The sequence below is a fragment of the Schistocerca serialis genome, chromosome 6 (assembly GCF_023864345.2).
Source record: "Schistocerca serialis cubense isolate TAMUIC-IGC-003099 chromosome 6, iqSchSeri2.2, whole genome shotgun sequence".
Taxonomy (NCBI): Eukaryota; Metazoa; Arthropoda; class Insecta; order Orthoptera; family Acrididae; genus Schistocerca; species Schistocerca serialis.
In genome coordinates this window covers 561,076,607-561,091,128 of record NC_064643.1, presented here as the reverse complement: position 1 = coordinate 561,091,128, position 14,522 = coordinate 561,076,607, and the positions used below count along the sequence as shown (strand labels likewise).

Below are 14,522 nucleotides of genomic sequence, written 5' to 3'. Positions count from 1 at the left end.
TAAAGAATCACAATTACTTGTACCATATGCAATGCATGGATTTCAAGATATAATTAAGGAAATGCCTAAAGAATTATCACTTTTTGGACCTCTAAAGAAATCATTAATTATGCTGACAGAATTTTCCTCAAAGGGCAAAAGATAATTATACCTGCACAATTGATTGAAAGGATACTGGAATCAATCCATGAAGGACACTTTGACGTAGAAAGTTGTTGCAAGAGAGCTAGAGAATATGTGTGACATAAAACATCAAGAATTACATATCAAGTTGTAACACATGTGAACAGCACTCAAGGACTGAGATACATGAACCCAATATAGTGAAATCAGTATCTAGTTAACAATAACAAATAATTGCTGCAGATTTATTTTATTTTGGAAAACAAGAATATTTGCTCATAGTGGACAGTTATTGTGGATTTTTTGAATTTTATGAGATGCCAAACAATACCACCAAAGAAGTTTTAAAAAAATTAATTGGAATATCTGTATTGCTCGACACTGGTAATTGACCACCCTTCAACTCCAGGAAATTTATGGATCAGCTAAGTATTTATACCAGTAACCGTCAGACTTTGAGATCTGGATTTCCTAGAAGCAATAGCTTTGCTGAACATTATGTACAAACAGCCAAAAGTTTACTCTAGCTTTGCTGAACATTATGTACAAACAGCCAAAAGTTTACTCTCAAAGTGTCCAGTGAATAAAACAAACATATATTTAGCACTATTCAATTATTGAAACACACCACAGAGTTGGGGTTAAGTAATCAGAGAACATTTTCAAACAAAAGAAGAACCCTGCTACCCCCTGCACTAGAAGCTCTCTGTCCACAGGCTGTAAAACCACAATAAATTAGCCAAAAACTGAGAAACTTGACATGCCAGTAAAATAGCTATGTAAATAGACATAGAAAATCTGCAAATACTCCACAGGGAACTGACAAAGTTATAATACTGTTTGTTCATAGAAACTGGAAAGGAAGAGAAGTTATAAGATCAGCAAATGCTTCAAGGTTGCCAGTGGTTAAAAATATAGGATAGAAAGCTATACATATATAACACTCAACGTGTTTGACCAACAGAAGCATTCATCATGATGGAACTTGATGAAGAACTTCATGAAGAAGTCCAATGGAGCAGAAGTAACTCAGAACAGAGATTTGAGCTGTCAGACCACTGTCTCCAAATGGAAGATCACCAAAAAGCTATGCCAGACAATTGCATGTCAAGTGATAGCAATGAGAAAATGTGAGGATTTCAGAAAAAAGGAGGGAGATGTACTATATTAATGTGTGTCATGACTGTACTTATATTCTGGCAAAAATGTAAACTTGTTAGTATTATGTGTTTCATGTAACAATAAACCAGTTCATGATACAGCAAGAGAAATAAATAAAAACAATGTATCTCTTTTTGTACATAACTTATTTGTGTCCAAAAAATGAACAGGTATTGAGATTTCAAATAATTACGCTACACACCTTGTCACCACAAAAAACAATAATACAAATTAGAAAATAAATAATTTACTAAGAAGTTTCTAAGTGCCATACCAGGAAACAGAGTGGTTCTGACACCAATAAGAAATTTTTAATAAGAAAGTTTTTGTTCCAAGTGCCATTAATACAGAGGCTCTATTTTTTATTTTTGATAATGCAAGCACAGAAATGCAGCAGTACTATTTTAACTAGTAGAACTGTAGTCAAAAAACATTTCTCATTTCTTTTATCAAAATTAATTCGTGAAAAAAAAAATCGCTGTTTTGAGTTCTATTTCTCAGGATCAAATGTTGCAAAGTTTAGTAAAATTTTGTGTACTGTTGGGAAAGAACTGGCATCATTGTCAACAGCTGTTTCTGTTTTCCAGCTGATAAACATTGCTGGTCTTTCAGATTAAGTATGGCATGGCCTAAATTTGTTGTGATCTATCCTCCTTAGAATGCACTGATATTTTTCCATTCTTATGTTTCAGAGTAAGGATTTTTAATAACCATTTGAGATGAATGACTATGAGATACTTTGATCATACTGAAGTTGGCTATCTTACACAACTGTATTGAAAAAATGCTTCAGCAGCATCTTTCAAATCAAATATGTCAGTTATATGCATTGGAATTACATGGAATGGGTTCATAGTTTTAGCTGACAGAGGTTCTGCAGGGAAGCGTTGCTTTAAACAAAGACCATGCACCTTCTTGTAATGAATGTTTGAAATATTTTTTTGTGATTTGACACTTGGAATAAGTCTTTCACTGAAACTGAAACTTGGCCAGTGGGATCCACTTTGCCTATTTAGGGGAAAACTTTTTGTCCTGTGTCAAGAAGAGGCAAACACAAAAGTGTAGGGGGTCTATTAATCATTCACATTTCAAACGTATGGTGAATAATGGTACCCATTAGGGAAATGATAGCAACAGACACAAAAGAACATCAGGTGCATACAGTATGTATGCTTGGGGGCTTCATGCAACATGCTGAAGAGGTTATTCTGGCAGCCACTGTGGGAACTGGTCGCAACCAGCTGCAGAATGTGGTGAATGCTGGAACAAATACTGCCTGTCATCTGGGCTATGAGGTCATACTTTGACTCTGTGAATGGCAGAGAAGGTTTAGAAGATCAGCCTTGTGCATGGGGTTTCAATGACACTCACAATTTGCAACATTCTCTCCAGAACTGATTGTGGCCCCATCATTCTGAGATGAGTGGAAGAACTGAACCAGAGACTTTGAAGTTTCTATAACAAGCTCAACTGCAATTTTCTGGATATGCACCAGAGGGTTGAGGACTGTAGTGTCCCCGTAAATGGTTGAGATGTGCACAACATATCATAAAGCATAGGGTTATAGATGTTGAATGGTGCGTGGAATGCTCACAAGTTTTTTTTAGATTAGGCAACTCTCCATCAAGTCCAGATAACAATAGCTGTAAGAGTCCCAAAACTATAAGTGTAAGATCCAAAAGAATTCCCCCTCCCCTTCCCATGGGTGAGAGTATGAAAGTCCTAGTAGTTAACTGTCAAAGCATGTACAACAGAGTGCCAGAGTTTGAAGCGCTCCTGAAATGCAGTGAAGCTCACATAATAGTAGGTACAGAAATCCAGTTGAAAGCTGAAACTGAAGTGTATATTAAAAGGAGAGGCTAATGGGAAATGGAGGTCATGTATTTTGGCACAGTAGACAAGAAACTCAAATCCACTGAGTTAGAAATTGAAACTGCAAGCAAGATTGTTTGGCAAAGATTCAGTATCAGGGGGTGGCTTAAAATAGTAATTGGATCCTTCTGACATCCACCAGACTCACCTACTGATATAACCAAAAAATTAAGAGAAAAACTCAGTGAGCTTGTATGTAAGTTGTCCAGTCATACTTTAATCATCAGTAGAGACTTTAACCAACAAACAATAAATTAGAAAAATTACAGTTATGTTAGTGGTAGGTGTGACAAGACATTCTATGAAACATTACTAAATCATTCTCTGAAAACTGCCTAGAACAGATAGTTTGGAACCCCATTAATGATGGAAATATATTGGATCTAATGGCAACAATTAAACCTGACCTATTTGAGGATGTCCAAATCAAAACTGGTGTCAATGACCATGGTGCTGTTGTGATAACAATGATTACCAAAGTACAAATGACAACTACAATAAGTAGCAGAATATATGTGCTCAGTAAAGTAGGTAAAAATCCATTCATGATGGAAATATATTGGGTCTAATGGCGACAATTAAACCTGACCTATTTGAGGATGTCCAAATCAAAACTGGTGTCAATGACCATGGTGCTGTTGTGATAACAATGATTACCAAAGTACAAATGACAACTACAATAAGTAGCAGAATATATGTGCTCAGTAAAGTAGGTAAAAATCCATTCATGATGGAAATATATTGGGTCTAATGGCGACAATTAAACCTGACCTATTTGAGGATGTCCAAATCAAAACTATTATCAGTGACCATGGCTCTGTTGTGATAACAATGATTACCAAAGAACAAATGACAACTGCAGTAAGCAGCAGGATATATGTGCTCAGTAAAGTAGGTAAAAAAGCAGTAGTGTCATGTCTCAATGAGGAGCTTGGAACTTTCAACACAGGAGTGGAGCATGTACATCAACTATGGCTCAGGTTTAAAATAATAGTTGACCATGCACTGGGTAGATATGTACCCAGTAGAACAGTTCATAATGGGAGGGAACCTCCACAGTATACATTCACTGTAAAGAAACTTCTAGAGAAACAGAGATTACTGCACAGTGGGTGTAAAACAAGGCATAGGGTTATAGATGTTGAATGAAATGCATTTGGCTGTCAAGAGCACAATGCGTGATACCTTCAATGGCTACTGTAACAGAATATTGCCAAATGATCTTTCACAAAACCACTAGAAATTCTGGTTGTATGTAAAGGCTGTTAGTGGCACCAAAGTTAGTGCCCAGTCCCTAGAGAAAGAGACAGAAACTGAAACTGAGGGTGGTAAAGCAAAAGCTGAAATGCTTATGTTCCTTTTCAAAGGAAAACCCAGGATAATTGCCTCAATTTAATCCTTATACCACTGAAAAGATGAATGAAATAAGTATTAGTGTCAGTGGTGACAAGAAACAGCTAAAACTGTTAAAATTGAAGAAAGCTCCAGGGCTCGATGGGATCCCTATCATATTTGATATTGAATTTTTGGCTGAGCTGCCCGATTCCCTTGATCCAAGTTTTCAGTATGTCATGTGAGAAAAGTGTGAGATGGGTTTTGCATGATCGATGTTTTCAGAATCTATGCTGGTTGGCATGGAGGTGGTCATTCTGTTTCATATACTTCTGAGGGCAGACATAAAAAGGTGCCAAGTAAACGGAAGCAAGAACGGGTCACACCTGTTTACAAGACGGGTAGTAGAAGTGATCCACAAAACTACCATCCAATATCCTTGACATCATGGTGTTGAAATCTTAGAACATATTCTCAGATCAAACGCAATGAAGTATATCAAACAGAATGACCACCTCCATGCCAACCAGCATAGATTCTGAAAACATCGATCATGCAAAACCCATCTCACACTTTTCTCACATGACATACTGAAAACTTGGATCAAGGGAATCGGGCAGATACAGTATTTCGCAGGTAGATGCAGCATTTCTTGATTTCAAAAAAGCATTTAACTCAGTACCACATCTACACTCATTGTCAAAAGTATAATCATATGAGGTATCAAGCAAAATCTGTGACTGCGTTAGGAATTTTTTGAAAGGGAGGATGCAGCATGTTATCTTGGACAGACAGTCATTGTCAGATGTAGACATAACTTTGGTTGTGTTGCCAGGAAGTGTGTTGGGAATCTTGCTGTTTGTGTTGTACATCAATGACCTCATGGACAATATTAATGATAACCTCAGATTTTTTGCAGATTATGCAGTTATCTATAATGAAATACTCTCCGAAATAAGTTCCATAAATATTCAGTTAGATCTTGATAAGATTTCAAAGTGGAGCATAGACTGGAAACTTGCTTTAAATGTTCAAAAGTTTAAAGTTGTGCACTTCACAACACAAAAAAGTAGTATCCTGTTACTGTAATATCAATGAGTTTCAGCTGGAATCAGCTGAAGTATAGTTACCTGAGTGTAGCACTTTGTAAGTATATGGAATGGAATGATCAGACAGGCTTAGTCATGGGTAAAGCAGGTGGTAGGCTTCAGTTTATCAGTAGAATACTGGGAAATGTAATCAGTCTACAAATAGAATGCTTGCAAATCACTTGTGCAAACCATTCTAAATTATTGCTCAAGTGTGGGACCTGCACCAAACAGGACAAACTAGGGATATTGAATGTATACAGAGAATGTCAGCATGAATGGTCCATGAAAGAGCATCACAGATATGCTAAAGAAACTGATCTTGCAGACTCTTGAAGGTAGGCAAAAACTATCCCGAGAAATCATACTTACAAAGTTTCTAGAATCAGTCTTAAATTATGACTTTAGGAATACATTACTACGCCCTATGTATCATTCACCTATGGATTGTGAGGACAAGATTAGATTAATTGCAGCTTGCACAGAGACATTTAAACTATCATTCTTCCCATAGTGCATATGTGTTTGAAATGGCAAGAAATCCTAATAACTGGTATAGTGGGATGTACCCTTTGCCATTCTCTTCACAGATGTTTGCAGACTGACAACTGTAGATGTCGATGTAGGTGTAGAAATGTAAAAAGTTGTAACAGTACTGAGAACACAATATCACTGGAAACATGTTTTTGAAAAAAGTAGCACATACAATGTTTTGCATTTTCACTCTTCATTTGATTTTACCATATACAATAACTCAGAAAATACATTAATTTTTTTAAAAGAATATTGTTTATACATACCAATTAATTATACTTCAATCCCATTCTAGAAAAGTAGAGTCTGGTTAGTTAATCTCTAAAAGGCTACACAAATTTCTGAGCAATACAAGGATATGCATGTAAATTGTGTTACATTAGTAACTAAAATTACATTATGTTAAACTGTAAATAAACTTATTTAAATAACTTTTATAAAGTACTGGTATAAATACATTCAAATTTAAAATATGTATAGAACTGGAAAACAAAGCACAATGGGAGTTGTTATATTGAATTGTTAGTAGTAGTCGGCACATACTTGGCACAAAGTGTATGGATAACACATATACAACCATAATTTTCTAAGGCTTTGTAAAAGTGATGTAGTGTCTCCAATGAGAATTTTGCATAAGAACTGCAAGGCACCAAACTGACAGTGTGTAAAGTTTTGGGCAGTGACCCACCTATGCGCTTGTTATTGAATAAATACCAGTGAAAGGCAAAGATTATTTAACACTGAATTGTTTTATTTGTGATGACCTTCACCATTAACTGCAAAAATGTTATTGAAATAATGAAATTCCAGTAGTACTTGAACAGGGAACTTTAAACATTACTAGACTGGTACATCACAAGTGGAAAAAACACTTTGGTGCACTATCAGCTCTATCAGAAGATAGTGATAGCCTAACCTGAAAGGGGCGTGTGTAGTGTGTCCAGCGGCCACCATGCCACAGCAGGCCTTTGTGCGAGAGCCCCCATCCATTTTCATCCTCTCCAAGCAGGTTCTTGAAAGCGTCAACATGTAAACGAGCACGCCGTGTACCCACGCCGAACATCATGCTGGTGCCGAAGACACGGTGTGACACTCGCAGTTCCCAGTAGTAGCGGCCATGATTGAGCACCCGTGTTCCTCGCACCCCAGCTGTTCCACTGCTCCAGTTAGGATGGAAGTGTGCCACCTGCCAGCAAGACACAAAAACATACGGTTGTTAATGTATTTCTATGTCGTCACACTAATTTATGTTATTGAATGCTGCTATCTGTCCACAAAGGGGATTGCTTTCAAATCACTTGTGCAAGCTAACACAGAGTATTGCTCAACTGTTTGGGACCCTTACCGTGTAGGAATAACAACAGCACAAATGGTCACAGGTTTGTTTGACCCTGGGAGAATACACACTGCTTGTCGTTTATTAATAAATAACTGACACTTGCTATGGAACAACCAACAATTGCTGAGGAATGAGTGACAATTGCTGTGGAACACATGACTAATGATAGTAAAAGGAAATGTAGAGGGAAGGACATGTTAACTGCAGTGAAGCCTGTGCACAAAGACTCTGTATGCTTTCGACAGTTCATGCAGTACTGTGCTTGATGAAGGTGGTTGTGGAACCTATTAACATGATATTCCATGTGGTGAGGCAACATATCTGCAAGACATCATCTGAGTGGTTATGACATGGATGAGCAGTTGGATGACTTGAAGCCGGTCACAGTGTTACTGCTGCAGCCCCAGTAATAGGTGTGTTCAAAAATGCCATCTTGAGATTGAAAAAGGCTGCTAAAGGTGGAAATGCTATGCAAAAGCATGCCAGTGGTTGTTGATGGACCACCACACCGCAAGAAGGTCGATATGTAGCCCTAGCGGTGAAAGGGAACAGACATCTCACTCCTAGGCAGATCGCTGTAGACTTTGTAGTTGCTACTGGCACATGTGTCTCCGCCATAACCATTTCATGGTGATTAAATCAGGCTGGTTTATATGCTTGGAAACATGTTAAATGCATCCTAGTGGAACTACACCTTTGTTGAGAAAGAGTTTGTTGGTGTAGGGAGCATGTTGCTTGGGGTCTGCAACAATCATCCAGACTGATGTTTTCTGATGAATCCTGCTTCACTGTACAAAGTGATTCTGGCCACTAGTTGATGTGGAGAGAGAGGGGAACATGTTATACACCACAGAATACTCATTAACATCATCCATATGGCTGAGGTGTTATGACATGAGCAGGCACTGAACACAATGGCTGAACACAGCTGCATATCTTTGCATGAGGTATTGTTACAGCACAGTGATACTGCATGGAGAACATTCTTTATCATATCCATCTGGTTATGGGTGCAGCAGGTTCTGACTTTATGTTTATGGATGACAATGCCCACCCACACAGGATCACTGAGGTGTCAGACACACTGTAAAATGAAGATACTGAATGAATGGTCTGCCTGGACCTAAACCCAATACAGCATGCCTGGGATGCTCTTAGCAGACATGTATCTCAACAAACACTCCCACCCCAACCCTGCTAGAACTGAAAATTGCTTTGACAGAGGAATTGGACAATATTCCCCCAACAAGGACTTGTCAGCAGTTTGGTAAGCATGAATAAAAAGGTGCAAAATGTGCATTACTGCCTGAGGAGGGCATATTCCTTATTGAGAGTCTAATATCAACCTTTCTGTTAGGAGTATGACCTGTGTCAAACATGACTGTTAATTATGTTTGTTATCCTGCTTTCCTATGTGGTGAAATTTGTACCACTGTCAAGCAGTATACTACACTGAAGAGACCAATGAAACAGGTACACCCGCCTCATATCGTGTAGGGCCCCTGAGTGGTGGAGAAGTACTGCAACATGATGTGGCATGGAATTGACTAATTTCTGAGGTAGTGCTGGAGGGAATTGATACCATGAATCGTGCAGAGCTGTCCACAAATCCATAAGAGTATGAGGGGGTGGGGTTCTCTTCTGAACAGCACATAGTAAGGCATCCCAGATATGCTCAATAATGTTCATGTCTGGGGAGTTTGGTGGCCAGAAGAAGTGTTTAAACTCAAAATAGTGTTCCTGGAGTCACTCTGTAGCAATTCTGGACATGTGGGATGTTGCAGTGTCCTGCTGGACTTTCCCAAATCTGTTGGAATGCACAATGGACATGAATGGATGCAGGTCATCAGACAGGATGCTTATGTATGTGTCACCTGTCAGAGTTGCATCTAGACATATCAGGTGTTCCATATCACTCCACCTGCACACGTCCCACACCATTACAGAGCCTCCACCAGCTTGAACAGTTCCCTGCTGACATGCTGGGTCCATGGATTTATGAGGTTGTCTCCATACCCGTACACGTCCATCCACTTGATACAATTTGAAACAAAACACGTCCGACCAAGCAACATATTTCGAGTCATCAACAGTCCAATGTCGGTGTTGGCGGGCCCAGGCAACGTGTAAGGCTTTGTGTTGTCCTGTCATCAACATTACACGAGTGGGCCTTGGCTCTGAAAGCCCATATTGGTGATGTTTTGTTAAATGGGTTGCATACTGACATTTCTTGATCGCCAAGCATTGAAGTTTGCAGCAATTGGCAGAAGGATTTCAGTTCTGTCACGTTGAATGATTCTCTTCATTCATTGTTGGTCCCATTCTTATAGGATCTTTTTCTGGCCGCAGAGATGTCAGAGATTTGTTGTTTTACCTGATCCTGATATTCACGGTACACTCGTGAAAGGGTCGTATGGGAAAATCCCCACTTCATCACTACCTCAGAGATGCAGTGTCTTATTGCTTATGGATCACTATAACACCACATTCAAACTCTCTTAAATCTTGATAACCTGCCCTTGTAGCAGCAGCAACCAATCTAACAACTGTGCCAGACACTTATTATCTTATATAGGCAGTGCCGACCATAGTGCCATATTCTGCCTGTTTACATATCTCTGTATTTGAATATGCATGCCTATACCAGTTTCTTTGGCACTTCAGTGTATAGTCGCCTATGTATCACTTCTGTAGGCGTTAGGTTAATTACAGTGTCCATGGAGGGCATTTAAATGGTTCTTCTTGCACTCCATACATGAATGGAATGGGAAAAACCTTTAATAACTGGTAAAATGGGACGTACTCTTTGCCATGTATTTCACAGTGGCTTGCCGAGTATAGATGTAGATGTAGACATAAATTTATCTTGCAGGATAGGGGTTCATATAAAGATTAAGTGAGCATTAAAAATTTCATCTCTATAGACCTTTGCAATTAGGAAAATATTGTGGTTTGTGGCTATAACTAAGAATTATGAAAGAATAACTGTCTTACTTTTATCCTGAAATTTGAACAAGTAAAGTGTTGCCTAGTGGGATTATCACAAGGTCTGTAATTTTACTGTTAATAGTCTTGTATGAGGATGGATATTTTGTTGTATAATATGTCATTTTATTTCAGTCTCCAGAAGCATAAGTGGTCAGGTACTTATTTTTCCTCTTTCAGTAACTTATGTTCCATAATCCCAAAAAGAAGAAAATTCAAGAATGTGGAATGAGCCAAGGTGTACATTAACAAAGTATGAACAAATCATAGAAACTGATTATGTGCACTGTATTAACAATAAACTATTGCTTTACAGATTAAAACTTTCTGTTCTTATACCTGCGATATTTATTCTAGGAAATTAGGAGTAAAGTTACTACTTTGAAGAAAGTTGCTGCATTCTCAGTTAGGTTATATAGCTCCTTTTTATCTCGTACTGGTAGCTTAATATTTACTTTATTACACTGGAATTTATCATAGAAAATAGTTGCCTATGTAAGTAAATGAAGAGGCATGTTTACAATATGCTACTACTTGTCAGCTCTACATCAAACACTTCAACTTACCGTGAAGCAGATCAAGATCTTCCAATCCATGAGTCTAGATACTTGGGCAATACATAGGAGCTACTAATGAAGTAGTTTCTTTTATTTTTTAATTGGTATGATTTCCCAGTTTCTTGCTTAACACTAGGTGTGGATTTGTTGAGTACCATTGCACAAGAGTGTTTAACTCCAACCTGAACTCTAGAGAAGGCACAAAGGAACTTTTAAGAATTTTATTAAAATTTTTGATGTGCCACCTTCACAAATGAAATTATTAATAATGGGAAATTAAATTATGAGGCTGCAAAACAAAAATATTGAATATCACATGTTGCAGTGAAGTCTGATGTGAAGAAATTTAACTTGAGCAGGGTCACAGGTCTCACAGGAGGCCTCTACAGAGGTCATACCTCTTCTCAATGCTTTTTTTTCCATTGATGTTAACTGGATGATAATGTATTCTGGATTCTTGCAAAGTCAAAACATATTTATTGTTACTTTTAGAGCTAAACTAGGACTTGTCTGTGAAAAGAACAATACCGGTACTCCACTGATCTACTGCACAGTGTATACACACTGGCATGATTGCTGCAAAATGTTCCCTGCTAGAGTGAGTACAGATTGTTATTCACATAAATAATTATTTTACATACAAACATCTTTTGTGTTTCTTCCTATGTACTACTCTAGATGATTTGGGCTTGCTGCAGGGATAGATCAAATATGGCTGTAGTCATGTTCCTATTCATTTAGGTGTAGGAAAGCAGGTATTAAACATTGGTGACCCACCAAACAATTACATCATTGGCAGAATATTCCAGATGCAATCCCCATGGGTAGAAACTGTGTGCCAGTTGATGACTTGGTACCATTTAACCAGACTGCTATGGCTGCTATATTCTCTCACAATCACAGCACCAACTGCTGCTGTACTCTTAAATGCGCAGTTGTCAACAACATACAGATGACGGTAAGTGGATTTCAAGGGTGCTATTTTGTGTGGTAGTTTTGTGTAACTCTACTGTGGTGATGTTTGTGTCAATTACTTTTAAATTTTCATGACTTATTACAGGTTTTATGACAACATTCCTTAGCATATGAAAACCAATATAGCCAGATCTAACAAGTGTTCCCTTCCTACCAAGTATACTGTTCTTGGCAAATTACTAAGTCCCACAAACAATTAATGCATAATCCATTGTAGCTCAGCAATGGAGAAATTAAGTTTTGAAGTTAGAAGAGTTGGTCTCTCACCATTTAGCCAATACATCTACTGAGAATCTAATAAAATGTCCGGTTAATGATGATATTGTAGAGATGAAACAAAAGCTTAGATCAGAGAAAGGATAAGGAAAGAAATTCCTGCATCCTTTTCAAGGTTTATCATTTTGGCATTTACCTTAAGTGATACTGGAAAACTATGAGAAACCTAAACCTACATGGGCAGAAAGTGATTTGAACCATTGTCGTTCCACATGTGAGTTCAGTGTTTTACTGTTGTCTTATTTCACTTGGTGTGGTTGATTACTATGGCATAACTCTACTCCAATGTGCAGTGGTAAAATTCCTCTACAGGTCAAATCTTGGAAAAGGGGGGGGGGGGGGGGAGGGGGGGTTAGCTTTACAACATCCATTCATGGAAAATTGTCGCCATCCTATACAAGAACAGTGAAGTACTATGTTTTAGTCTCTTGCGAGATTTTGACATGATGAGTCCATGATCCTTAATTCCTACTAATACTGAGTTACTATTGGTTGAGGGTTGCTGTTTGACTGATATTTGTATTTGATGTGTGTAAGATTACTTTTTAAATTGCTGAGAGTGCTCCATTGAATTTGTGTGATGTATTTTGCTGCTTCTAAGTGCTTCCAGAACACATAGATTGTGACATTTATTATGTTGTCTCAGTTCTAACTGCTTTGCCCTTTGAAAATGTCTCTTGTACTGTTGACTTTCAGATGGGACTACTATCAGACTTTGCACTCAGTAATGTTGTATCACATAATCTTCTGTGGCAATATACATAATGTCAAAGAAGCATTTATTCAACAGAAATTTGCAGTAAGAATACTATATGAAGTTGGCAAGCAAACATATTGCAAAAGGCCCTTCAGGATCTTAGATGCTTACAGTTATTGCAAATACATTTACTCCTTAATGGTAACTGTGATCAACAATAAAGAGTGAATTTAGAATTAACTATGATATTCACAACCACAACAGCAGACGTAAAAGTAAGACTAGAATGGAGCCATATCAGAATGGGTTCAGAATGGAGAGACATCAGGCAGGACTTCTGAAATCCCCAGACATTAAAAAATGTGTGATACACATTGTTAGCATACACTGCGGAAACATCCTGCAATGGCTGCTTCTGCCAGTTAATGTATTATTTGACACATTCCACACTCTTGGAGGCTTTCCTTGTACACCTGCATCTACATCTAGGGCTATACTCCACAAAACAACATGAGATGCATGGCAGAGGGTACGTCCCATTGTAACAGTTATTAATCTTATCCTCATGATCTCTATGTATCTGTCTTCAAGAGTTTTCCACTTCAGTTCCATCAGATTTGAGAAAAAAAAAAAAAAAAAAAAAAAAAAAACAACCCTGTGACCATTTCTGATGCCATTCTCTGTATACGTTAAAACTCTGTTAGGCCTCTGACCTCTGTTAGACCTATTTGGTACTGATCCCACACATTTGAGGAATATTCTAGAACCAGGCACATGAGTGATTTGTAAGCAATCGCCTTTGTAGACTGATTGCACTTCCCTAGTATTCTACCAATAAACCAAAGTTTACCACCTGCCTAACCCCTGACCAAACCTACGTGATCATTCCATTTCATATCCCCACAAAGTGTTAACCCAAGTATTTGTATGATTTGGCTGATTCCAACAGTGACTCACTGATATTATAGTCATGGACTACTATGTTTTTTCATTTTGTGAAGTGCACAATTTTACATTTCTGAACATTTAAAGCAAGTTGCCAATCTTTGCACCACTTTGAAGTCTTATCAACATCTGACTGAATATATGTGCAGCTTATTTCAGAGAGTATTTCATTATAGGTTACTGTATCATCTGAAAAAACCTGATGTTACTTTTAATATTGTCTGCAAGATCATTAATATACAATATGAACAGCAAGGGTCCCTGGGGTACACACAAAGTTACTTCTACATCTGATGATGACTCTCCATTCAAGACAACATGCTGTGTCCTCCCTACCAAAAAGTTCTCAATCCAGTCACAAATTTTACTTGGTACTCCATATGATCATACTTTTGACAATAAGCTTAGGTTTGGTACTAGTTCAAATGCTTTTTGGAAATCAAGAAATACTGCAGGTATCTGATTCTCTTGATCCAAAGCTTTCACTATGCTGTGGGAGAAAAGTGGAAGTTGGGCTTTACATGATCAATGTTTTTGGAATCCATGCTGACTGGCATTGAGAAGGTAATTCTGTTCAAGATACCTCATTATGTTTGAGCTCAGAATATGTTATAAGATTCTGCAACAAATCGATGTCA

General features: G+C 37.9%; 1 protein-coding gene across 1 annotated transcript in view; it reads right to left on the bottom strand.

Moving 5' to 3' along the window:
* Positions 1-14,522, bottom strand: part of LOC126484341 (SPRY domain-containing SOCS box protein 3) — an 86,391-nt gene that overhangs the window by 9,164 nt on the left and 62,705 nt on the right. Inside the window, exon 3 of the mRNA XM_050107793.1 lies at positions 7,027-7,296. Coding sequence (XP_049963750.1) covers positions 7,027-7,296 — 270 coding nt within the window. The remainder of the gene's footprint in view (positions 1-7,026; positions 7,297-14,522) is intronic.